This window comes from Vigna unguiculata, chromosome 3 (genome assembly GCF_004118075.2).
Source record: "Vigna unguiculata cultivar IT97K-499-35 chromosome 3, ASM411807v1, whole genome shotgun sequence".
Lineage (NCBI taxonomy): Eukaryota > Viridiplantae > Streptophyta > Magnoliopsida > Fabales > Fabaceae > Vigna > Vigna unguiculata.
This window is the reverse complement of record NC_040281.1, coordinates 36,296,591-36,322,722: the sequence shown is the minus strand read 5'-3', so window position 1 is coordinate 36,322,722 and position 26,132 is coordinate 36,296,591. Positions and strand designations below refer to the sequence as shown.

Genomic DNA, 26,132 nt, shown 5'->3' with positions numbered 1-26,132 from the left:
GAAGTTACTTCAAACGTATCCATCATTATCCTCAGGTAAAGATTATCATATATGTTCCAAGATCAAGTATCCGAATCCAAGTTTGTTCACAAAACATTAACTGGAAACGAGATATTCTGTAAAATCTAGAATTCTATCACGGTTTTGATCTTAATAAATGCTTAAGAGAGTTAGAATATGAAAAAGTGTCAATATCTTTTATGACTTTAAGTTTATCAAAATACTTTGTTAAGATATATTTTATTTTAAACTCATAGTTTCATCCCAATTTTTTAGAAGACATCTTAAAAGAATGAAAAAAAGAAGAAGTGTATTTATATTATTCTTAATTTTGACTTCTAAGCACCGGCGGATCATACAAGAGAGGGGCCCCCAATTGTTTTAAAAAAAATTAAATTATATATATATATATATATATATATATATATATATATATTCAAAATTTCAATTATTTTTGAAAATTACTAAATTATAAACTGTGTATATTGAGAATTGATAAAAGTTAAATTAAATATTTTTTATTTTTTTTATAAAGCATAACATTTAATTTTAATAAACAATAAAACATAAAATCAAATACAATAAATAATAAAATATTTAGTAAGATATTTTTTATTTTTTTTTCATTATCTTTTAATTTTTTTTTTATAAATTGTATTTATCTCATTGTCTCACATGTTTTCTTTTTGTTTCTAAAGAAAATAGGGAAAATAGACACAAACTCATTATTTTTTTCTATCATTTCTAATTTTTTCTCTTCTATTCTTGGAAAAAAAATTAATTCTCTCTTGTCTCACTTGATACACTTAAATATTAATTTAATAGTTAGTATTATTTTTTTATTGCATGAACATTTGGTATATTCATTTTTTATGAGTATAGAAAAAAAATATATACTATGTGTTTTTTCCATAGTATATTGATGAAGAGATTAATTTAAAATTTTAACCCCAACATTTTATTGTTAATGTTCATAACCATTCAAATTTTAAAAAAATTATCAACTATTTTTGAATAATGTCAATCCTTGCCAAGAACAAATAAGTCAATAACATTACTTAATTGATAGTTTAATTCATCTTATCTTAACTCTTCTTGTTTTTACATCTAAATAGACATATCATTCTCTGCAATGAAAATTATCAAAACAAGATTACGAAATAAAATGAAAGATGAATTTCTTGCCAACAATATTGTTATTTGCATTGAAAAGGAATAACTGAAAATTTTAATTATGATTCAACTATTGATAAATTCAAAAATTTTAAGCGAATTGTTTTGACTCTCCCAAAATTCTCAACCAAGATCGGTTACTGCTTCTAAGTGATATAAGATTATAGAATAGATCGAAACAACACCAATACAAACAATCAAATTATTGTAAAATAGCTTAAACAAATTCACCACAAATTGTGTGGCATATAAACAAAAATGAGAAACTCAAAAAAGATTATCATAAGATCTCGAACGAACAAACAGTCTAAAGCAAAAGAGAAGATTTTAGTGAGTTAGGGTGTTCTAATATTCCTCAGGGTATTATTGGAATGATCTATTTTCTTGGTCGGTAATAACACAGAAAAAACATATGAATTGTGGATAGAATCAGTGCAGAAGGAGTGAAAGGACATACAATCCCAACCATAACATGAATGGACTTGATTAGTTATGAAACAAATGATATCAATGACTGAAAAGATAAATAACTAAAAACCGAAATAATTAGGGGCAATATGCCATCAATGTGACAAAAAATGTTGATGGGAATTTAGTTCATAGGTTGTCTAACACTCATGAAAACCAAGAAGAAAGCATCGAATAATTCGGGATCGTGTGAGAGGGACCTGAATTAGAGGAGTTTGATGTATGTGAGTCTGGGGAGTGAATGTTACCTATTGTACGTACAAATGCATATATTAAAAATAATTGACATATAGTTGCTCCAAGGGGTGTATATAGTATGATAGGTGTTCCATCCATCAAAACAAAAATTATATTCTTTTTCACAAATTCCTAACACCTGCGCCACTCGTCCAGATATCACACCATGTCTTTAACAGGCTTTTGTAAATTGATTTCATAATGTTCTCATCTACAATTTTGTAAATTAGTTAGAAAGTTTTATATTATTAATAAATAAATAAAATTGTAGGTGAGATTGTATTATGAACAAAAATATATATGCTTTTAGTTTGATGATAAACTACCAACTAAGTTTCTAATTTTAATGTACAACATTCATTTAAATGTAATACTTTGTCACGTACAATCTAGATTACTTTGCACTTATGTTTTTTTCTCGCTTCACAATTGTCTATAATGTCTAAGAAGATATAACTTGGTTTTTTTTATTTCATTTTTTAATTTGAAAAGTTGTTCACAACTTTCACCAAATCTCCTTTCAACTTTAAAATATAATTTCTTAACATTTTCTTGAATATAGATTTTCCAAACCTTCTGATTTTTTAACCATTATATTTGATCTATCTCACTTGCTTAGATAAGTCTTGACCGATACTTTTTTGAAATCAAAATAATATATTCAAAATTTATATATTTAATTATTGTCATTAATACAATAAAAAAGAATACATAATTTAATATAAAGATAATTATGAAAGAAGTCACACATATTGAAAGGATTATTCTTTTCTTGAGATTCTTAAACTCATTAATAATCAGAACTAAATTTTACTATTTCTTTGTCAATGTAAATAACCATATTGTTGGCAAAAATCTTAAGAGAGACTCCTCTGAATGAACAGTGAAATCATTATTATCATGATTCAGAATATGTAAATAAGTTGAATATATCATATTTTCATCTTCACGACTAACTTATCTTTTATCAGTTTAACAAAAATGATTCTACTAAATAATTTATCATAATCTAACCTAAAATTGAGAAACTTAAATACTAAAAGAAAAATTTATAATAATCAAGCCACTATTAAAAACACAGTACAATATTTTTTCTTCTATATTCATACAAAATAAATATATAAAGACTCATGAAATAAAAAATTTAATTATTAAACTAATATTTCACCATCAACAGTGGCGGAGTTCTTTAGGGGCAGGGAGGGCCCCCCCAAGATTTTTATTTTATATATATATATATATATATAAATATATTTATATTTTTTTAAATTTTTTAAATTATAGGAATATATATTAGAAATTAATAAAAATTAATTTTTTATTTTTTATTTTTTTATTTAAACATAAAATTTATGTAAATACATAATAAAATATAAAATTAAATATAATAAAAAATTAAAATATTTAGGTTTAATTTTTCTTTTGACTCCTAATTTTATTTAAAAATTGAGAGTAGGATTAAGTTAATTATACCAACAAAGCAAATCATCCATATTAAGAGTTTCAATTTTAATGAAAAGATCATTGGTATGTTTTGAGGAATTTAACGAAATTTACCATACAAGACGATCAGTTTTTCAAAAATTGAGACCAAATTCAGACTAAAAAAAAGTTGGAGGACGAACTTAACATTTTTAAATGAAAGCATGAATGAAAAGAGTAATTAAACCAAATATTTATTAACCTAATTTTTATTTTCCTTTTCATTGTCTTTTTAGTTTTTCACAAATTGTAATAATCTCTCACTCTCATAAGTTTTCTTTTTGTTTTTAAAGAAAAAAAAAAGTTAGACATAAACTCATTATATTTCTCATTTATCCTCTTCCTTTCCTGTCTTTTGTCTTATTTGATAATGAAAACATTATTATTTTTTATCTAATGAGCTTTTTGTATATTCTTTTTTTTATGAATATAGAAAAAAAAATAGTGTATTATGTATTAAGAATAATGAATATATTTTTCTTTTAATAATTACATGTCTCAATTTTTTATTAGATTATGATCAATTATTTTTTAGTATTATTTTAAAAAAATATGTTGATAAAGAATGAAAGAATAAATTAATCGTTTAAGAGTGATGAAAAGAAAATTATTGACTAAAAGAAGATAGATTCTACCTCTTCACATATTTTAAAGCATTATACTAATGATAGAAAATGTTCAGTTAGAGAAGTCATTTTTTGAAGTATTATACTAATGATCGAATTTAATTATATCAAAATTATATTACTTTGGCCCCTCTGATAATTTTAGTCAAGATCTGCCACTGACTATCAAATAAGTTAGATAAGAGAGTTACTTTTTTTTTTCAAGAATGGAAGAGAATTAATAAGAAATGAAAAAAAAATGAATATTTTCCCCTTTAGAAACAATGAAAAAACATGTGAGAGTAACATAAGAGAATAATATATAAAAAAAAACTCAGAAGGTAATAAGGGTTAAAATAAAAAATATGAATACATTTTCTTTTTATTTTTTGTTAAATTTAATTTTGTATTTTTTATTTATTAACATGTTTTATAAAATAAATAAATATATAATTTAATTCTCGTCAATTCTAAATATATTAACATAATTTAAATAATTTAAAATTTTTTGACTATATTAATTTTAAAAAAATTCAAAATTTGGCCATTATATATAATTTAACAATTTTAAATTTTTTGTTACATAAAATTTAAAAAAATTTAAATTTTTTTAGGAACCATAACCATCCCTATCTCCTCTTAACATCCGCCGCTGCTCACTTGTTATTTTTGAATTTTTATCTCAATTTGAGTTATGCAAACTTGAATGTCGCCTAATAAATATAAACATCTTACTAGTTACTCTCACGTATTAACATACATAGTTCTTACTTCACTCGTGATCACCTATATCAACTATGTTCCAATAATTTCCCACAAGACTTCATTGTAATTTTGGTTTATATCATAATTTTAGTTTATATTTTTTTTCCACAATTTATCTCTTAATTTTTAACTGTCACTAATTTTGTTTCTTAAATTTTTTTAACAGAATTTTAATATTTTAATTTTAAATTATTTAATTTTCAATTCAATAGTCTTTAACTCTATTTACCGGGTGGGGGAAAATATATGAATATAATATGATGTAGCTCTTAACTTATTTTAGTGTGAATTAGCTACATTTGATCAAATCAAACTATTGAAGTTTTCCGGCCAACAACAATATAATTTTATTTTATTTTGGTGCTTCTTTATCTTAATCAGAAACAGTCCATGAAAGTAAAAGAAATTGCACAGTGGAAAGCAAATAGATATATCTAAATATTATTCTACCAATAACATTTTCATGAAAATTAATTGTTATTTTCTTAAGATCTAAGGCAACTCGAAGTTTGAAGAAGGAAAAAATGAAAACAATGGAAGAAAAAAAATCTGCGAAGCTACCGAGAAGATAAAAACACAATACCTTGAGCAATTAGGGTCTTCCACGTGGCATTCTGCACTGATGACAATGTCCCTGTTAATGACGCGTAAGAAAACGTTACGCGTTTTTTGGTTACCCTTCGTCTAAGCATTCAATTCAATTGTCAATACAAAAGCTGCTACTACTACAAGATCCCCAATTTCTCACACTTTTCATCCATTTCTATAGATATTTCTGAAGTACTACATCGAATTCTGCAAATTCGAAGAGGTGAGTTCCCTAATTGTTCACAATTATCAATTTTCAATTGTATAGTTTCTTAATCTCTAGGTGTAACTCTTCATGATGAAATCCTTGAATTATGTTAAGGTGATGATATGTAGATGTAGTCCTCTTTTGTCAGTGTTTTCCATGTTTGATCATTTCGATCACTGATGCTGACCAACACAAATTTCATTCATCATTGATATTCATCCAACTTTTTGAAACTTTAGTGCTGGATGGTTTGGATTGGAGATTCCGATTTTGGGTTTCTTTGATTTGACCTGACTGTGTTAGCATGATTTCTAATCAATCTCACCATCAGGGTCTTGGATTCTGAAAGATGGGAGGTGGCAAGGACAAGCATGATGAATCTGACAAAGGAATTTTTTCAAACCTTGCTCATGGGGTAGCTAATGCATCACATGGTGGACATGGGTACCCACCTGGGGCTTACCCACCCCCACCTGGGGCATACCCTCCACATCAAGGGTACCCTCCACAACAAGGCTATCCTCCAGCAGGGTACCCTCCTGGTGCCTACCCTCCTGCTGGTTACCCACCAGCTGGTTATCCTGCTTCATCACATGCTCCTGGTACATTGCCTTTTGTATTATTGTTTTTTCTTCATCACATCTTTAAGTCACTGATCATTATTTATCACAATGTATTTGTAGAACTTGTGATGATGCCTACACACAACTAGTGTCTTTTAGAGTAACATGAATGTTCTATCATGTCTTAAGTGAAAAAGTAGGGATATACTTACTTATACTGTCTTCTAGAATTGCATATTCCACCATCAAATATACTTACTATCGATTTTCAATCCAAGAGTCACTTACTTTAAATGAAGGGTAGATTACATTCTTTTTTTCTTACTTTGGTATATCTTCTCTTCAACCAAGGAGACAAATCCATACAAAGTTACTGAATGTTATGCTGCAGAAGCAAACTCATGGTTGAGAAATATTTAGTTAAATTGGAGTAGATTACATTATTGTTTGAATTCTAAACACTACTTAAGCAAATTTTTTATGTAATGTATGGTTTGGCTGTTTATTACTGTATTTCAAGCTTTTCGAAGTTGTCTTCAATTGTAATTTGATTACTGCATTGGTTATTGAAAAAGTTTTGTGGTGGTTCCTTGGAAATTTTCAATGAAGTTGTGTATTTATGTGAGCAGGGCAACATGGACATGGGCATGGCGGTATGGGAGCAATGCTTGCTGGGGGTGTAGCCGCTGCTGGTGCTGCTTACGGTGCTCACCATGTCGCTCATGGTTCTCATGGGTCTCATGGCCACTATGCACATGGTGGTCACATGCCCCATGGAAAATTCAAGCAGCAGGGACACGGGAAGTTCAAGCAGCATGGACATGGGAAGTTCAAGCATGGAAAACATGGTGGGAAGTTCAAGCATGGAAAAGGAAAACATGGAAAGTTTGGCAAGCATGGTGGTGGGTTCAAGAAGTGGAAGTGATGATTGTATATGCTAAACCGTGACCCTAGAATGCTGCTCTGTGTAGAGCTTTTTGCTTTTGCTTTATAATAAACCATACTTGGGATGATGATGTAACCAATCCATCTACGAAACTATGATTATACCTGGTTTCTTCTTTTGTTTTTTTCTTTTTCTTTTTACTCCTATTAATATTGTTGGCATTTTATGACTTAATACTCATGTGTTGTTTAAGAGTCTAGAAATTAACGTTTAAGATAACTTACATACCGGTTCTTTTTTCAACTCTTTAAAATGCTTTTTAATAATAAATTAAGAAATTTTAGCTTCTAAAGCAGGTGATAGATCTTAGATGTTATGTCAACAAAAATTTAAGATTATTGATATAACCAATACATAATCAATTAACATCGTTTAGATGGATTGTTTTTTGTATTTTTAAGTAAAATATGAAATTAATCAAATAAACAATTGAATTGAAAGAAATATTATAGATTTAGGTAAATTAAAAATTATCAGACACAAATAAATTTCCATAGTTGATTAAGAACACGGAATTTAAAATATAAAAAAACGTCACTTTAAAAATTAGTCCCATGGGATAATACAATTTATGTATTTCCCTTAAAAGGAGTTTAAGTTATACCAATTATCAAATTTTGCGAGTGAAATTGAACTAAAGGTAACATCTAAATACTTGAGAAAATCAAGTAAATTTTTTATCTTAATCTTTTATTATTATTATGCAAGAGCAAGATTTACTCCCGTCGCTTTTAAATAGAAAATGTCTCCCCGTGTGTACTTAACCCATTAATATATTTACACATCTTTTACAAAAAGTATCTTTAAATGTCAGTAATATAATAATATTAGTATTTTTCCAAATATTAATAAAAATATTTAAATAAAAGTCAAACTAAATATATTATTTTAAAACTTGAAATTAATCATGTTAGTCATTGAAATATTTGATTAATCATGTTGAATAAAATGAATTATATCGCTCCCCAAACAGTATATTTTTAAATTGTGTCACGACTATATAGTCACACTACAAAAAGTTGTCGCTGAAAGAAAAAATACATAGACAAAATAATGCCTAGTCTGTTCTTTTAATGACGGGAATGACTTAACAAAAACAAAATTACTAAGCATTGATCATTGGACAGCAGAAAAACAAACATTACTTATTTCAGTTCAAAACAAAATAATGTAGAAAAGAAGTTAAATTGAATGTCTCCAGTATTTAATTACAGCCAATACAATAATAACAACAAGAACATCACAGACCAAAATGTGAAGCCTCTGAGAAATTTATGGGCCTCCATTACTCCAGGTTCAATCTTAGTAACATGGTACAAACCAAAAAAATCTTAAATGTTACAAGAACCAATTGTCTAGTCTCTATGAATATCTTACATCCTCAGTATGGATACAGATTCCTCAGTTGTATACATTCTTGGTTTTGACAATTAGCTGGAAACAAAATCTCCTTTGGATTTATGTCTCTTATTTCCCCCATCCATTGCAGCAGTGTCATAATAAACACAAATATATGTTAATCTTACCAAGGGGGATGATCATCCTGAGAAGTTTGAGGAGGAATTGCTTTCCATCCTGGTTTCTCATCCCAGTACATATCATAATATATGTGGCCAAGGCTTTGATCTGGCACACAGCACCATATGCCCACATACCTCTTAACACGATTTCTGAACTTATCTTCCCTTTCCTGGAAAATCAATGCATGGTATCAGCTTTGTTAGTTTGGGTTACCTCAAAAAAGTAAAACTTCATGTGGAAAAAGAAAAATGTCTTCACCTTGTCAGTGAAACCTCTGAAAGCATCTTGCACTGAAGAGAACTTGATCACTTTTATATCCTTGAATGATGAGAATACTTTCATAAACTGTAAGTGCATGTAGAAACAACCGTGTTAAATGGATAGATTTGATAATATGAAATATGATCATTTGGACATTCTATGTAATCATATCAGTGTAGTTTATAGGGTTGATTTAGAAAAATTTTAACAGAAGTGGGTTTTAAATGGATAGATATGATAATAGATATAATGACATATAATCAGATACCGTTTCTTCATTGCTGTGCTTTGGAAATTTAAGTACTCCCCCTACACTGGTGGTGTCATTTGAGACATCACAGCCTTGGGTTCCTTGTTTACAGAGCTGAACATCAAGCCATGATTTTTTTACCTGAACTCATGAACCAAGGTAAAATAGGTTTAAACAAAGTGATATAAATCAAGAATCATGGCTTAAAATGGATGTAATTGACTTTTATTACCTCTGATGGCAGAGAGGGGTTATCAAGTATTGAGTACTCTCTAAAATCTATTTGAGGACCAAACTCTTCTTCAGAGAGCTTTTTCAGCATGACATTGACCTACAGTAGAATGCATTTACATAGCAGCATTAGGAAGTGACGTATAAAATGTTCTACTCCCACCAGAGGCTATTCACGTTCATTCAATATCATGCAGCATACACTGACACTAATTATAATATCTCTGTCAAATGAATTTCAATTCATTTCAAAGGTTAACCTGTTCATCCAAATCCATTTGGCAAATGAACAGTAAAATAATAAGGAATCACTTAAACAGGAAATACCTCAAATACATGGTCCAAAGGACAGAGAAAAGGTTGTCTAGTCATGGACCCTTCCAAAATACCAGGATGGCCATACCATAGCCGATCAATCCTGCACCATAGTGGAGGCATCACCTAAACAAAAAAAGAATCTAATTTAAGATAGACATATAGAATTTCTCAAGTAAAAATAGCAACAAAAAATGAAACCATCGATTATAAAAACCAAGACTACCCACAGTAGCTAATTCACCTTAGCCAGGTGCATATTTCAACTAAAACTGTCTTATCAGAAAACATTTTCAACTAAAACTGAAATGCAAAACCAGATACATAATTCAACATGTTAGCTCATAGTGCAACGTATTTCAATATTATATTTTGGATAGCAGCTTTTCCAGGAATGTTACTAATTAGAAGGGGGAGAGAAGAATCCAGTAACAGAATGATGCTAGCAGTTATTTTCCACTTACTGAATAATTGGAAATAAAAATATTAACAAACGGGAAGGAAAAGCACCTAGGAATCATGGAAAATATTTGATATTAAATTCTGTAATAATAGCTATAAATTATACTGACGACTTTACCAATAATGGCAATGAAAATCGAGCATCTTCAACTCAATCAAAATATGACAAAATACAGTTATAATCTAAGTTGTAGACTAGATTTTGGTAAAATGCTAGCAGCGTCTTTGTTTATAATTTGTTAATTTACATTTGAGAGCAATAATCAGAAAATGTAACTCCCTAGAATAGTGATGAGACACTATACAAACCTGCCTTCTTAGCTATCCTAAACATCAATTCCCCATGAATACAAACAACTTTCAAGAATCTAGAACAGTAGAACATATGAATATCTATGCAAAAATATAATGGGACACCAAGTAGAAACTAGTGCTCATCACAATAATGATTGTATGTGACATGAATGTATGTTTTCAATATGCAACACATCATAAATTTGTGGAAGTATAGAACATAAATCTGATTTACATGTTTTTTGTTTATATTAAATAACAACAATCTTATCCCACTAGGTGAGGTTAGTTACATAAATCGCATGATGCCACACTTTTGGTCTATGTTAAGCAAATAACGAAGTTACATTGCCCAGCATATTAAAGTAACAAGCTCTTTGTTAAGTCCAATATAAATAAGAATCTATTGGACTGTAAAACATATTTATTAAGCAGTAGCCCATAAAAACTGAGTGTAGTCCATCTTTCATCTAAATGTTAGTGGTTTATCACTTAATAGGATTCATAAAGAAGAGTGTAGGAACCCAAAAATTAGTTCTTACCAGTGTTCTGTTCAAAAGGGAAGCAATTGCAAGTGCTGTCCTGATCTGTTTAATCTGAAAAAAAAAATGTGCAACACATATTACAACACACAAATAATTTGCTTAAAATGTAAAAACAAGTTCAGGTCGATACATACATACTTGGTAATTGACAAGAGTAAAATGTGATTCAACATTGTGCTCCCCACTTAGCATCAAGCTTTTTGGAATATATGGCTTAAATGACAACAACCCCCCTGCAAAAGTTCATTTAAAAATCATGTTGCAGTAATTTAATGAAACAGAGTTGACTAATCAATCAGAAGGGGAAACTGTAACAATTCCTTCATATGCCAAAGCATAACACTTTCCAAATTCAGCATCACAGTATGATGCTAACTTAAATGCAGATAGAGTAAAGACAAATAGTGAAATGAGTATATTTTACACAAGTGCATTCAAAAATATTAAGTGAAGGTCTGCGTGCAAAATTGAATGAGGAACAACAACTAATCACCAGGAGGATTATAGTATTCTGGTGGATCAAGGAAGAGCATGGCTTCTCGTAGACGATGTCGCTTTCCTTCAGTTCCACCATATTGAAATGTTGTGTGCACTGCATATGGATCCAACCTTAGTTGTTGGTACATAGCCTGCAACCGTAATATGTAAATTAAATAGAAAGGTACAGAAATTTTTCTATAGTCCTCAAGGTATTTAGTTGTGAAGAAGAAAACAACGGTATAGCACATAAAAAATCGGAATTAAGTACTTCAAACAGTTGAAAATTGTTAGTTGGACGAACCCTACCTGGACAAAATATGTATGTCCACTACAGAAGATACTCGCAGGCAAAATCCCCATCTTCAGTTTTCCATCAAAAGCATAAACAAGCCTACTTTCGTCATCAACAGATGGACCTAACTGTTTGTGAAGAATATCATTAAACCCATTCTGATCCCATATCTTGTCATCAGCTAGAAGCATTTCCTTCCATTGCTTTGCCAATTTTTTTGCAGACTCTGTAGGTCTCCAATGGAAAATTCCAATGTTGTAGGCACCACTAACTATTAAAGGTGATAAAAATATCATCAACACAGTCAAAATAACAAGTGAAACATGTATAATACATGAGTGATAGAGAGAAGCAATAAGTAAGAGCAAGGGATCGGTTACACTGATTCTAAAACAACATAACCAGGGAGAGAAAAACTTGCTTCAAATTATGCCATTTAATTTTATAAGTTGGTTAAGAGGAAGAACATGTTACACAATGTGTGCTTCCATCAAAATGATTTTATCTTTATGAACAGGGAAGACCAATAACAATAACAAGGGGAGAATTTCCGAGTAGTAACCTGTCAATAGTTGTGTTAAATTCAATATGCTTACTTCAAATCTAAAGTCATGCCAAACTTATGGAAAACAAGACACTCTAAAGTCTAAAGTGATGCCTCGGAACTGTTTTTATTGACATAAAAGGTGACTATCAATCAAAAAAGAATAATTTGCATGTCCATAGATGCCCTTTGACTGGCAAATGCTTGGTTACATGATCAATACAACAACAACAAAGCCTTATCCACCAGGTGAGGTGGGCCATATAGAGCGCACGACACCATTAAACACAGTTACATTGCAGCAAAAAACTACGATAAAGAAACAACATAACTATAGTAAAAATAATGACAGTAAGTTATTATTCACCTTCTTGCCAAACTTCCAAGCTATCATCAACAACCGTTGGTATAACTTGATCACTTGAAGTCAAAATGTCTGCTTCTGGATAACGAGCAAGATATGGAAGTGGGTTCTGTTTAATAATAACACAATTGATGAACATACGTAATGTGAATAAATTACAACAATCACATCATTGGCTTGGAGATATTGTAAAAGATGATTGTACTTAATGAATGTACAAGGTTATAAGAAAACATAATAATTACATGGAAAAATGGAGGTAGATGATAAAAGCAAATGATACTAGGGGAATTATTGAATTTAAATGCCGTAACCGGCTCCAAAAGAAACTGAACAAAATCTCTTATAACTATATTTCATTCATTAAGGAGAAAGAAAGTGTCCTAACTAACAGAATTTTACGGCTTCACTTGGATCATTAATCAAAATCTAAGATAGCATATGAACCATTCTTATAATTAAAACAAATTGACTCATGAAAGAATCTATATAAAAATGAATATTACCTTCAACCAAACCATGTCAGTATCACACATCAACAGCTCAAATCCATAAGGAAGAATTGAGTCTATCAAAATAACTTTTTCTCTCCCCATTTTATGAAATGTTGGAGACCCCCATCCAACATCTACTGTGCTCATATGGCTGCCCATGTCAAAAACCGGTATCCCTTTCCAATACAGTGCCTCCAATAATTTGGTGTCCATTGCACCTAAGCAGCAGGTTTCAAAACTCAAACAATCAATGGTACAAAATAGAGGAAATGCATTTGTATCAAAACACCATCAGTGCATTTACAAGACAGATATAACAAGACTTAAACATAGCTGCTCACCAACAAGAAAATTAGAAACTTCCAGATTTCTCAATTGTTTAACCCACGTCAGAATAAAATCCATGAACGCGTAGTTACCAAAGGTCACAATTACCACATTATCTTTCACCCTTTGCTGAACCAGCGCCTTCGTCAGCCGGAAATCCGACAATGGTGGCATCCTTTTATTGGTCGGTGGAACATCCCATATAGACCTAGGCCGTTCATTTTGTGCCCCTGAGAAAGGTGTGGGCACAATAGGCACCATAGCTGACCGAGAAATATTTAGTGTTTGATCCGTAACACGAGTATCCTCACCTACAAAGCCATTACCAACTAGGTTTTAATATCTAACACATACATAATCGAAGAAAGCACGACTTTATATACATAAAAAGTGTCCTACACAGGCACCACCTTTAAACTGTCAATAGAATTCACATCTCACATACACAAAACATGTATCTCAACTTTACTTTTCTAACAAGAATTATGCACTTCCAGAAGAACAAGACAAGATTTAAGGATTTATCCGATGCTCCAAAACCCAAACACCTTCTAACATCCCACCACCACTACCCTTCTCTTCTATAACATAAAAAAGTAAATGTCATTTATCTAAGCAATAACAGCGATAATAGTTTAAATGGGCATTTGAAAATGAAACTAAAACTAGTGTGGAACAAGAAAAGGCGAGATTTTTATGGAAACACATACTCGAAATTGAAGAGAGCCATGCAGAAGATTGAACAGCAGATGGGTTGCTGGAGTATATAGCGGAGAAGACGTAGAAGGAGGAAACCACGATGCCAACGATGACAACAGTGTAGATCGTGAGGAACAGAGGCTTCGAATTAGCCACTTCTTCACACCCTTTTCTCCATGCCATCTTTAGCAATCAATTTTTCACAAATCAACAACAAAACATCGCCATCTTTCCCTGCTTCAGAACAAGAAGTAGAAGGTGCTGGTGAAAAAGAAACGGATTAAAAATCAAGATTTGATTCTCGTTGAGAAAGTGAGAGATGGAAGAAAGAAAGTTGATTGTTGGGTTCAGAATGGCACTTCCAAATTCTGTGAATGAGTAATGGTCAACTCATTCTGCTAATCTATTCAACATGACAGCATTTCTTTTGTTTTGTTATTTTGTAATTGTCTCTACGTGATCCAAATTCCAGACTTCTTTAATTACTCTATAATTACATGAATTTTGATTTTGGATCTGTTGACTTTTTTCCCTTTTGATCACAACTTTTGATCCCTTTCTCATTCAAAAAATCACAAAGGTGATATAAGAAGAATTTTGATAGAAAAATTTCATTCAAGATTGAAGTTTTGATTTAAAGCATGTTGCATTAGTATCACCTTAGTACTTCTTTTAACATTTTAAAAATTAAATTATTTATTTAATCCCTATAGTTTATTTATGTTTTTATAAAGAAAATGTGTATTTTAATCCTTATATTAAAAAAACTATAAATTACTGTCGTCCATATTTTCTAGATTAAATGTTAATTTATGTTTTTGTAATTTTAGGTTCCAACACATTAAGTTTTAAAAGTCTTAATATAGTATTTTATATTTAAAAGATGCTAACTTCATTTTTTTAACAAAATATTAAATAATAGATTAATAGAGTTTATTTGTCTATTAGTTAACCTAGTTAAAAATTTTACTTAACAAATACTAACATAAACATTTTTAAAACATAAATAATGATACTTTTAAACAAACAACTATCTAAAATTAATGCAAATTAATGCAAACTAGATGATGAGTGGAGTTGGTAATTTAGTTTATTAATTAGTTTTTGTTACTTTCCTTCGATTCATTAAGTTGATAAGTTACACAAGGTGTAACCAATTTATTTATTAACTATTTCTTTTAAAATTAAAAGAATTTTTATTATATTATTTGAAATACATAAATATGTAATTATCATCTGAAGTATCATATTTTCTAATATTCGTTATTAATCAGATATCAGTTAAATTTATAATATATATAAATCTTATTTTACAAACTAATTTTATAAGATTGACTTAGATTTAAAATATATTTTTTAATATGATATTAGAGTTATGAGTTAAAATTTATTATAACAAAGTTTATTGTTTGTTAAGTCTATTTCCTATCAAACCATTGTGATACCACCTATTAATGTTAATTCTCAGGCTCAAAATTATATATATTTGTGAGATGAGGGTGTTGGAAGTCTCACATGAATTACAAATAAAGTAAATGTATGGATATAAATAGACGTAAACCTTATCTTATAAGTTGATGATATTGTGAAATTGAATTCGGTTTAAACGTCACTTATTAATGATAATTTAAATTTTTTTAATTTATTTAATCAAACACATTATTAATAAAATATTTACATATACTAAATAGAAAATTAATAAATTATTAAAAAGAAATTAGCATAGCATATTTCAGTCCATGACGGTGTTTTGTGTTTTGGGTAAGTCAAATTAAAATGAGTGAGAATATCAAGTAAGTTTCAAGTGTAATTTTAATTACGTTTAGTGACTTAAATTTACTAAGAGAATAAAAGAATAAATAAATATCTAGTATAAGTATGAAATTGAGAGCGGATTATATATAAAAATGTAATTATATTCATATAGGCATAAGTTATTTTATGTTTGTTTGAGACATAGGCCCATTCAGTTAGAGTAGAATTGGTTGACAACATAATACCTATTCATAATTCATCCAAGGATTACTTATGCATCAAGGTTCTTAAATACTATTTCATTCCAATGACTCCAAATATTTCACTCTATTACAAAGCACGTATTAGTCTGTCTTTAGTTACTTTTCTCATTTAATCATCTTACAACATTTTGTTGGAGATGTTTAAGTTTTTATTTTCTAATAATCTAATTTATAATTTTGTTTATTATCATTCAAAAAAAATTGAATTTCTTCGTTCAAAACAAATTGAATTTCAAAAGAAGAAAGATTTACATTCAAATTTGAATTATTATTAATTTAACATTTAGTGTATATATAATATTTATTAGTATATAAAAAATATATTTTATTAGAATTTAGATAAAGATAGTAAAAAGACATTTGAAATATTTTAAAACTTGAATATTTGTTTTTTTATAGTTTTAAAAAATATTTTTTAACTTTATCAACTTTGATTTTAAAAAATTAATAAATGTTTTGGTTAAACTTCATCACAACCAAATAATAGTTTATATATATATTTTTTTTTGTAATTGTTATTTAGTATTCTGATTTGAAACTTATACAATTATAATCTCTTTCAAAATATTTGATACTGAAAAAATGAATATATGTTCTTTCGATGTTGTAACTCGACTCACTAACTGATGTCACATGTAACAGATGTTGAATATTTGATAATATCATATTTTCTTTATCGTTATTTTTATTTTTTATAAAAAATAATTGACTATATAAAGAGGGATAAGAAAAGAATTTTATACCAATTGAGAATAAGAAGGGAGATATAAATAAATTTTTACTTCAAAAATGAAAATGCTCATTTATGTCCTAATGTAAATTGTTTCTCTATAAATCAAACAATGTGTGATTGTGCGTAATCATATCTTCACGATGAAATTGCGATTGTTATGCATAATTTTAACTTTTTTTTTTCTTGTGTTAAATTACTTAGTTACTTAGTTTTCGTTTGTTTATTTATTGACATTTTATTAATTATTTTCGTAATTTTTTATAAATATTTTCATAACTAGTTTTACTAATATGTTTTTAATTGCGTTAGTAATATTTTATTTAAATGTTTAATAGTTATTTATTTATCTTGTTTATGTTTTAGTAGCTTGTGCTACATATTTTAATAATTAGTTTTATTAATTTGTTATTAATATTTATTTAAATGCTTTATTATTAATTTGTGTTGTTTATGTTTAGTAATATGTTTAAATAGATAGGGCTTTAAGGTGACTTGAAGTTTACATCGTATATGCAACATCCTCTACATATTGTAATAAAAATCAAATATATTTTCTTTGTTTAAAAAAAAACTAATTAAATCTCCAAAACATATTGGTGTAGACTTAATATTTATAATAATAAAACAAGATACGGAAACATGTGCTAATGATTTCCTCATTTCATTAATCTCTTCGTTTGCTCAGGTATTAATTCCTAGATATGTATGAAAATTTGATATATATATATATATATATATATATATATATATATATATATATATAAATGTAGGAATAACTTTTCTTATATTTGTTGATGAGATATGGTGCATAATTAGCAAATGAGAAAAGATAACATAAGGGTAAATGTGTCATTTGAAGTAACAAAAAGGGAAAGCTTATTAATATAAATAAATAGGAGAAAGCCAAGCCTTTTGTTAGTTTTCTTCCACAAGATAAAGAGTCTTCTTCTTCTACTATTTCAGTAGTTTCTTTATGAACTTTCATAATTGAAAAATACTAACTTTTCTCATAAATTAGATGATTTTTAGATTAAATAACCCATGCACATATTTTGAATTGTATACTCTAAAATTTTAAAATATATTTAGAATCTATAATAATATTTTAAATTGTATAACATATTATGCATTTTCATAATTTAGAATATGTTTTCAGTAGTCAAAATTCAAAATACGTTGGCGATCCGATGACAATACAAAATATATTTCTAAATTTAAAAATATTTAATTATAGTATAATTCAAAATATATTTTTGAATGGTGTCATCCCAAAATGTTTCCAAACTATGAACGGTTAGAACTATATGGGTGCTAAAAGAAAATATCCCAAAAGAAAAAAAGCTCAACTTTCTGGGCTTTAACGAGCTTCTGTTAGGACAAAGGTAAGGCCCATTAAATAAGCTCTCATGTTTTTGTTAGTTTCTAATAAACAAAGGGTTGGAATTTCATATAATATGCTGACTTCAGTAGGAGATAACACGGTAATAATATGCTGGATTTCATATATCATTCCATTTTCTATGGTGCTTTTCTTTTATTTTCTCCTTATATACTTTGGGTAAATCATATTTACTTCCACCTCCACCATATATTCTTCTTCCATCTCCATCTTCTTCTTCAATATTCACTCTAAAAAACATTCAAAAGTATCTGTTAAAACAAATAAAAAAATCACAATAACATAAAGTATAAGAAAGAAGACCAGGATCAATGAGAAAAAAATGTGGAACGTAAGTTATGGATTTCATAATTCGTGTGCATTTTGAAGTACAATCCATAAAGCAAAATTATATTCTAGATCGTACAATCTAAAATATAAATTTGTATTACAAATTATACAACGCGAAATATAAATTTATATTAAGGATTATACAATTTAAAATATGTACGAATTATATGATTTAGAATATCTACGGATTACATAATTTAAAATATTTACAAATTATATAATCTAAAATTATAATTACAATAGAAATATAATAGGAACTTTAAAAACTATGGGAGAACAGGAAGAAAATACGGGGTGCAAAAAGAAATTTCTGAAGACAAGTTATTTCCCCTATCTTTAGACAGGCCTTGTGTCAAGAAAAAAAAATAAAGGCCATGTATCAATCTAAGAGTGATGCTTATAGTTTTGGGGTGTCATTGCTTTGGTTCTTTAACCCAAAATCAAGGGTTTGTGAAGATAAACTTGCGAATAAATATTTTTAAAAGATTTTCTTTATAAATTAAAATTAATTTATATGTAGATAATTTTCTTCGCAAATACTCTTTTTATAATAAGAGAGCAAATATAAAATAAATCTTAGAGTATGTTAAAAGTAACTTGTGGATAACTTAAAAACCCATTTTTTCTTAAGTTAAATTATTATAAAAGAGCATTTACAAAATACTGTAGTTAACTTTAGTTCTTGAAAAAAAAAGTTATTTTATTATTTTTTTCTTAAAAGTTTTTGTATAAGAATTTATCACCTAATTTATTATAGACATATGATTTATTAATCCAAGATGTTAATATAAAATAAAATGGAAGATTTAGATAAAGAATATTTTATTTATCTTATATACGAAGAGTAGGTAAATCCCCAATCAAAGATAAAATTAAATTACAAAACTTGTCATCATAACCTTAAAACCTAATATTCTTTACACATTTAAAATTTAAATTATAATACTTTTATTCTTCAAAAACGAAATTACGAGCTTGCTATTCATTCAATCACCGAATTCACTGTTTACCCTAAGTTTTAATTAAAAGTTTGGCATCGTCAAGTTTTTCAATTGAAAAGAGACCATAATTCAACCACTTGTGATTAAAATACCACTTTTATGTCTAATTTCAAAAGTAGGCCTCCAAATCTGAAATAGCAAGTTGGAGCTTGGTATTTTGAAAGGAAGCAACATAAAATTGAAAAACATGGATCAAATTGTGGCTCTTCATCAATATGATGATGTTACATTTGCTTACAACCTTAGTCCTCACAACTTAGTCTACTAAATGTTTATAAATAGCTCGTAAGTCAAACTCAAACAAGTTGCTTGAACATGCATAAAAAAATGATCAAGAGTTATCTGCTACCCATTATTCATTATAAAATAATTCAGGTGCCCATTAGCTAGTACTAAGATATATTTTAATATTGTGTATTCTATTTCTCTTTCTTAATCCTTTTTATGCTGACTATATTTACACGGAATCTAAGATTTTTAATTGTTTTAAACGGCACGTGATCCAAGGTCATATATATATATATATATATATATATATATATATATATATATATATATATATATATATATATATATATATGAAGTAAAATTTTTCATACGAAAAAAATATTAATTTTCATATCACACAAAATCTGATATCAAAGTGTGTTTTTCTAGATTAGTTATAAAATGGCATCGATCTAAAAAACTAATAAATTATTTGGTGAAAAATATTTTTATCCTTGCTTTCTTGTTTCTTGTATTTGTTGATGAAAGACGTAACATTAATTCTTTTGCCGTACTAAAAATTTTCATATATGTGAGATTTTTTTATAAATTTGTTAAAAAAATTTATAAAAATAAATTTTTTATTATTATTCTTTTTAAGAATTTTAATTGAAAAATATTTTTTTGATAATTATTTTCAACAAAATTATAAAATATGTAAGTATTTTTTACAAAATTTGTTATGAAAATTTTTTTATATAAAATATTTTGCAAAAAAAAAATCGGCAATAATTTACTAGAATATGTCACAACAAAATTTATAAGTATTTTGTAAAGGATAAAATAAATGCTAACCTTAAACTTAACAGAATAAATCGCACATGTATACTATTCAGGTTTCATGTTGCACTCTCTTTTACCAAATAAACACGTTAAAAACTGTAATAAAAGTATTTACTATACCACAATTTAAAATTTGAGTGAAGCTGGAAATCCAGAATATTATACAAGTGGATTTGAATACTATAAAAACCCTAGCTGGCCAGTCACATACTAAACCCTAGATTGTTAAATAGTTTATGGAACAATAGAAGAGTCATGCACTGCTACCAAGCACCAATGAAGTCAGTTAAGCATGGTTGACAACTTTTTTATGAAACAATTAACTATTAAGCACGACATATATAGTGTTGTATACAAAATTCAACCGTTCATGCATCATCATGAATAAAAGGAGGTGAGATTTAATGTTAATTGGATTGTTATTAGTTGGATTGTTATTAGCAACTAACTGTTATATAATTATGTTTAAAAGCGCTTAATCTGAGACCCACCTTCGTGGTGCCTTCTTGGAGAGTTTGAATACAGTGTAGTATGGTTGCTTAACCTAGTGATCACCGACATCACTAGCATATTATAATACCATTCAATTTATTTAAGTTTAATTAGTCGGATGGTACTCACTCTCATTTGGATGTATCAGTTTGGTATCTGTTTTAAAAATATGTAAACTGAATCCCAACTTTTGAAGATATGTCTCAGGGAAAAATTATTAATGTCGTTAATGGTATTTATATTTAGAATGACTTACAAAATTAAGTAGTAATATTTATATTAAAATTTAGTAATTTTGTAAGTCATTTTAAATATCAATACCTTTAATGGTCTTAATAATTTTTTTCTGAAAGGGACCTAATTGACACATTTTTTCAAAAGTTGAGACTCATTGATATCTTTTTAAAAGCGGATATCAAACTAACACATATGAACAAAAATGGATAACTAATTAAACCATTTATTTATTATATATAACTTATGTTTGGAAATTTTATATTTAATTTAATTTATAATAATGATATATAAGATGCAATATATATCTTATATATATATTGTAATTTACTTTTTTGTCTAGTTGATATAAAAATTTTAACATATTTCTATCACACTAAGATATGAATATTTTAGTGAGTTAAAGTGAGTTAAATTGACTCTAAATAAACATAAATTAATAAAAATAACAATATTAAATATTGAGTGAGCCAAACCAATATTAAAAATAATTTTATTAATATAAATATCGGTTTAACCGATGCTAAGTAAAATAAATAAATAAAAAATAAAAAATCAATGAAAGAGTGGGTAAAGACCGCATTAAACTAACACAAGTTAATAAAAATATAATAATATTAAACATTATTTGGACAAAGCCGACATTATAAAATAAATTTTTATTAAAAATGTGTGTGCATCGGTGAGAAGGAATACAAACTCTAGATTAATTTGATCAAAAGATGGAAAGAATTAAGACAAAAGGGACATTCACGCATTGTGAACAAGTAGCTAAAATCACCAAACAGAGAAACTCACTCACGTTTCCTCACTGAAATGTCTTCCTTTGTTGGACTTGCTTTTAGTTAGGAGTGGGCATGCATCGGATTTTTAATGATCCAATCCACATCGTTTTAGATTCAAATAATTAGATTTTATTTTCAACTCAAATCCATTTTTTTAGTAAAATTAGTTTGGATTTTTTTAAAATTCAGATCCAAATATTTGGATCAAGATTTAAATCCAGTCCAAATATATGGATCAAGTTCAAAATTTAGAATTCATTTTTTATAAAAGAAATTTAAATTGAATTTTCTAAAACTTGTGTTCTTAAGGCCAACATGACTCAGTACGTACAGGTCGTCAGGCATGACTCGTCTGAGTCGTCAGGCCGACCCATCCTAGTCCATCTGAGTCTTCGGGCCCGCCGTGCCCGTTTAGGTCATCGGGCCCGCCGTGCTCGTTCGGGTCATCAGGCCCACCTAGCCTGTTCGGTTCTTTGGGTCTGCTTGGCATGTTCAGTTCTTTGGGCCCATTTGGCCCCTTCGGGTCTTCAAGCCCGCCTAGCTCGTTTGGGTCTTTGGGCCCATCTAGCTCGTTAGGATCTTCGGGCTCGCTTGGCCTGTTCAGGTCATTGGGCCTGCCTGACCCGTTTGGGTCATCGGCCCCACTTGGCCCGTTCGGGTCATCGGGCTCACCCGAATTTTCCTTGTCGTTGGGCCCGTTCGGGTCATCGAGCTCTCCCAAATTCTCCGGGTCGTTGGGCCCGATCGACTCGTCCGGTTTGTCGGGCCCTCCTAGCCCTTTCATATCTTTAGGCCTGCCCAACCTCTTATGGTCGTCGGGTCTGCTCGGTCCGTACAAGTCATCGACCAAGGACCGTCTGAGTCTAAATTTAGCCTAGTCCATCTCAACCTTTAGCTTAACCCAACTAAAAATCTAAACTTAAAATTTGGATTGGATTTTTGGGATTATCCATATTTGAAAATCTTAATTTATAGAATGGATGTCCAATCCATAAAATATATAAGATGTAGATTAGATTGAAATCCAAATCCATTAAATGGATTTTAAATGGATTGAATTTTTAATAAAATGAATTTTAAATGGATTGGATCAAAGCAAGAGTGGATTGGATCAAGAAAATTAGATTTTTTTTGTCCACCCCTAGTTTTAGTAGGTACTTTCTGTTTCCATGTTTTTCTCTTTAATTTTGTTTAATTTGCGGAAAAGTCTTGGATGTATATTTAATTATCATCCATCAAGAATTGGCCCAAATATATTTGAAAACTTGATCCACATATTCTCCAGCCTCATTAAACCCTTGATATTCATGTATAGTAGAAATTAATTTAAATTGATGCACGTGTGTGGTAGTTGCATTAATTTCCATAATTAGTGAATACATTTATTATTACTATTATTAGGTATGTTGGAGAATGAGATTATAGAGGGTGGAGAGTTTTGCGACCATGATGGCGACACTTTGTAGTTTTGTAGTTGTTGGTCGTCCAACGGAGAAGTAGGAGGGTTGTTGAAATTAGTTTGAGATCATTGAAAATTATTTCGGAATCATACTATGTATTTTTGAGAAAGGGTGTGTGTAATGAAGTTTTTAATATGAAAAAAATATGGAAATATCATTAGATGATACACATTTCCAAAATACTTTGTCTTCTTCAACACTCCTATTATCCAAAACTAAGTTCAATATTTTTTTTGATTGTTTTAATTTTTCATATACATATTGAATTAGCTTCTACTTCTGTTTTGTTTACTCTATTGTAAGTATAAATTAGTAGATTCTTTCGAATTTGGAGTCTCCATTTCTATAACTTCAAAACCAACATATATTTTGTTGAATTTGGAGTTTCTAGTATTTTGTACAATAGTTAAAGCAACTTTTTTTTTATATATATATTTTTGTGTATAAACCTATACGGATTTAGTTCTCTTAGTTTTAGTTTGGACTTTTATAATTAAATTTACGGACCTAATTAGAACCAATATTTAGACCCTTGTGTGCAAGTTCCTATATAAACTAAGTGAGCTTTAATCAGAGAGATATAATTCATTTGTTTAATTTTTCAAACTTTATAAATTGTTCCTTTTACTAACTCTTATTATTTCAAGAAATACAAAACATGACATTTGAATTTTGTAGCAGCCATTTAAATTCAAGTTTTCTTTTCTTCTCAGATTTGTATTTTATGACATTAATTTGTGTTTCTGATTTCAAAAATCAAATTAGAAATAATTAAATTTTAATTTGGTAATTTAATACATATTAGATTGAATGATATTTTAATTTGATTTATATATTTTGTTCAATGATGTTTGTTTGATTAAATTAGTTAATTAATCTATTTAATTGTTTCTTCAACTAAATTAGTTAATTGCCACTAACATATTTCAATTTAGCTTGGGTTTTAGTAACTTTGTCCAATTTTGTCTCAACTAAATTGAACTTGACGTGGGTTGTACGACTTAGCCTAATGTAGATCCGAGTTAAGACAATCCAATTGAGTTGGTGGTAATTTGGCCTAACGTGGACTCATTTCAATTTAGCCTTAAGTGGATCTAAGATGACTTTGTTCAACTTGGACCCCGACTTACCTAGATTAATGACTTGACTCATCTCAAGTCAACCTTTCTCAAGTTAACTTGGACCCCTTCACCTTGGCTTGTTTTGGGCTTGTCCCAACTTAACAAGCTATTGGTCAACCCTAATCCAACCTAACATGGCCTGACTCAACTTAGACCTAGACCAACGTATCTTGACCTAAGTTAGACCAAACTCGACCAACTTAACATAATTTTGGCTTGACCTAATTTGACTTGTACACAACATGACTAAGATTAACTTAGGTATGACCTAAGCCAACGTGACTTGAATCTAACTCAACTTAACTTGAGTTTGACCCAATTTAAGGTTGAACCTAATCCAGCCCAACCAACATGGATTTACTTTGACTTAACCTATTCTAATTTTGACCTAACCTAGTTTAATTTTAGTGAGGTTCAATCTCACTTATATTTATTTTGGCCGACCTAATTAACCAAGTCAATTTTACATGAGCTTGACCCAACCTAACACAATCTTATCTTAGTTATGTTTGTCCTAACTTGATATTGTATACCTTAAGATAACTCAAACTCACCGTAATTTTAAAATTTTAAAATGTAAAAAAGTATTCAATTTATATTCAATCTAAACCTAATTAAATGGACTAAAGTTAAAGCCCAAAAACTAAATTCAAATTTGAGATAAATTTATTACAATAAAATTAAAATAATATAAATTCAAAACAATTATAAATTGAATTTAAGATCTGGATTTTTTCTTTTGTATAGTACTCTCAAGAGTATTGTGCTGTAAAAATTCTTTCAATGAAAAATAAAGAGAAATAATGTTTTTTTTCTTTTGTTTGAATTTCTCTACTATTATTCGAAATCCTGACATGGTAGGAGGAAATAATACTAATAGAAGGATATTAGCATCTTTATGAGAAAAGTAAATTAAATAAAAGGTAATTACCATGAAAGTAATGCATAAAGAAAATTTATGTATTTCAATCCTAAACCGTAAATATACAATGAAAAAATCTTTAAATGAAATACCTTTGACAGTTGTTTCCCTAGCCCCTAAGTATTGTGTGAGATATCGTAGCCAGAACATATTCAAATACTAAATGTGGGACATTAAATATTATATGTTGACAAAAAAATAGACCACTCTATGCTACGCGGAGTAATAAATTATGGATCTTAAGATTCCTCCAACCACAATACACACTTCTTCCAGACAAAAACAGTAGGGTTTATCAGATTGCAAAACAACTACCAACATTCTGGGATTGCCCACTGGTTTTACTTCATTTCCTCCTTCCCACAATGTTCTGGTTTTGTTTAAGCCCATAGGTTACAATCATAGATTACAGCTCAATAATTTGGTGCATTTAACTGCATCCACAATTACACATAAGCATTCATCATGTCTGT

At 28.8% G+C, this 26,132-nt stretch overlaps 3 protein-coding genes across 3 annotated transcripts; 1 reads left to right on the top strand and 2 right to left on the bottom strand.

The window, feature by feature from the left end:
- Positions 1–5,311: 5,311 nt before the first annotated feature.
- Positions 5,312–7,209, top strand: LOC114178970 (glycine-rich protein A3-like). The gene is made up of 3 exons (XM_028065137.1): positions 5,312–5,541; positions 5,858–6,128; positions 6,719–7,209. The coding sequence occupies exons 2-3, from the start codon at positions 5,876–5,878 to the stop codon at positions 7,012–7,014; spliced, it is 549 nt and encodes a 182-aa protein (XP_027920938.1). The 5' UTR covers positions 5,312–5,541; positions 5,858–5,875; the 3' UTR covers positions 7,015–7,209.
- Positions 7,210–8,201: 992 nt separating this feature from the next.
- On the bottom strand, positions 8,202–14,562 carry LOC114178944 (arabinosyltransferase XEG113-like). Its single transcript, XM_028065099.1, has 13 exons — positions 14,126–14,562; positions 13,430–13,726; positions 13,101–13,306; positions 12,598–12,703; positions 11,701–11,957; positions 11,408–11,543; positions 11,053–11,147; positions 10,912–10,965; positions 9,626–9,739; positions 9,300–9,398; positions 9,086–9,208; positions 8,815–8,901; positions 8,202–8,725 (listed from the first exon to the last, which is right to left on the bottom strand). Exons 1-13 carry the CDS (start codon positions 14,295–14,297, stop codon positions 8,558–8,560), a joined length of 1,914 nt encoding a protein of 637 aa, XP_027920900.1. The 5' UTR covers positions 14,298–14,562; the 3' UTR covers positions 8,202–8,557.
- A 7,931-nt stretch (positions 14,563–22,493) lies between these two features.
- Positions 22,494–22,940, bottom strand: LOC114175396 (sporozoite surface protein 2-like). The gene has a single exon (XM_028060166.1). It carries the CDS (start codon positions 22,938–22,940, stop codon positions 22,494–22,496), a length of 447 nt encoding a protein of 148 aa, XP_027915967.1.
- Between the last annotated feature and the right edge of the window lie 3,192 nt (positions 22,941–26,132).

What these genes read in the sequence shown, in the direction of transcription:
- LOC114178970 (XM_028065137.1), top strand. Translation starts at nt 5,876, where the DNA reads ATGGGAGGTGGCAAGGACAAGCATGATGAATCTGACAAAGGAATTTTT. An exon ending in TGCTTCATCACATGCTCCTG is followed by an intron (nt 6,129 to 6,718) that starts GTACATTGCCTT and finishes TTATGTGAGCAG; the next exon opens with GGCAACATGGACATGGGCAT.
- LOC114178944 (XM_028065099.1), bottom strand. Translation starts at nt 14,297, where the DNA reads ATGGCATGGAGAAAAGGGTGTGAAGAAGTGGCTAATTCGAAGCCTCTG. An exon ending in AGAATACTATAATCCTCCTG is followed by an intron (nt 11,148 to 11,407) that starts GTGATTAGTTGT and finishes GAACTTTTGCAG; the next exon opens with GGGGGTTGTTGTCATTTAAG. An exon ending in ACCCCTCTCTGCCATCAGAG is followed by an intron (nt 9,209 to 9,299) that starts GTAATAAAAGTC and finishes TCATGAGTTCAG; the next exon opens with GTAAAAAAATCATGGCTTGA.
- LOC114175396 (XM_028060166.1), bottom strand. Translation starts at nt 22,940, where the DNA reads ATGAAAGGGCTAGGAGGGCCCGACAAACCGGACGAGTCGATCGGGCCC.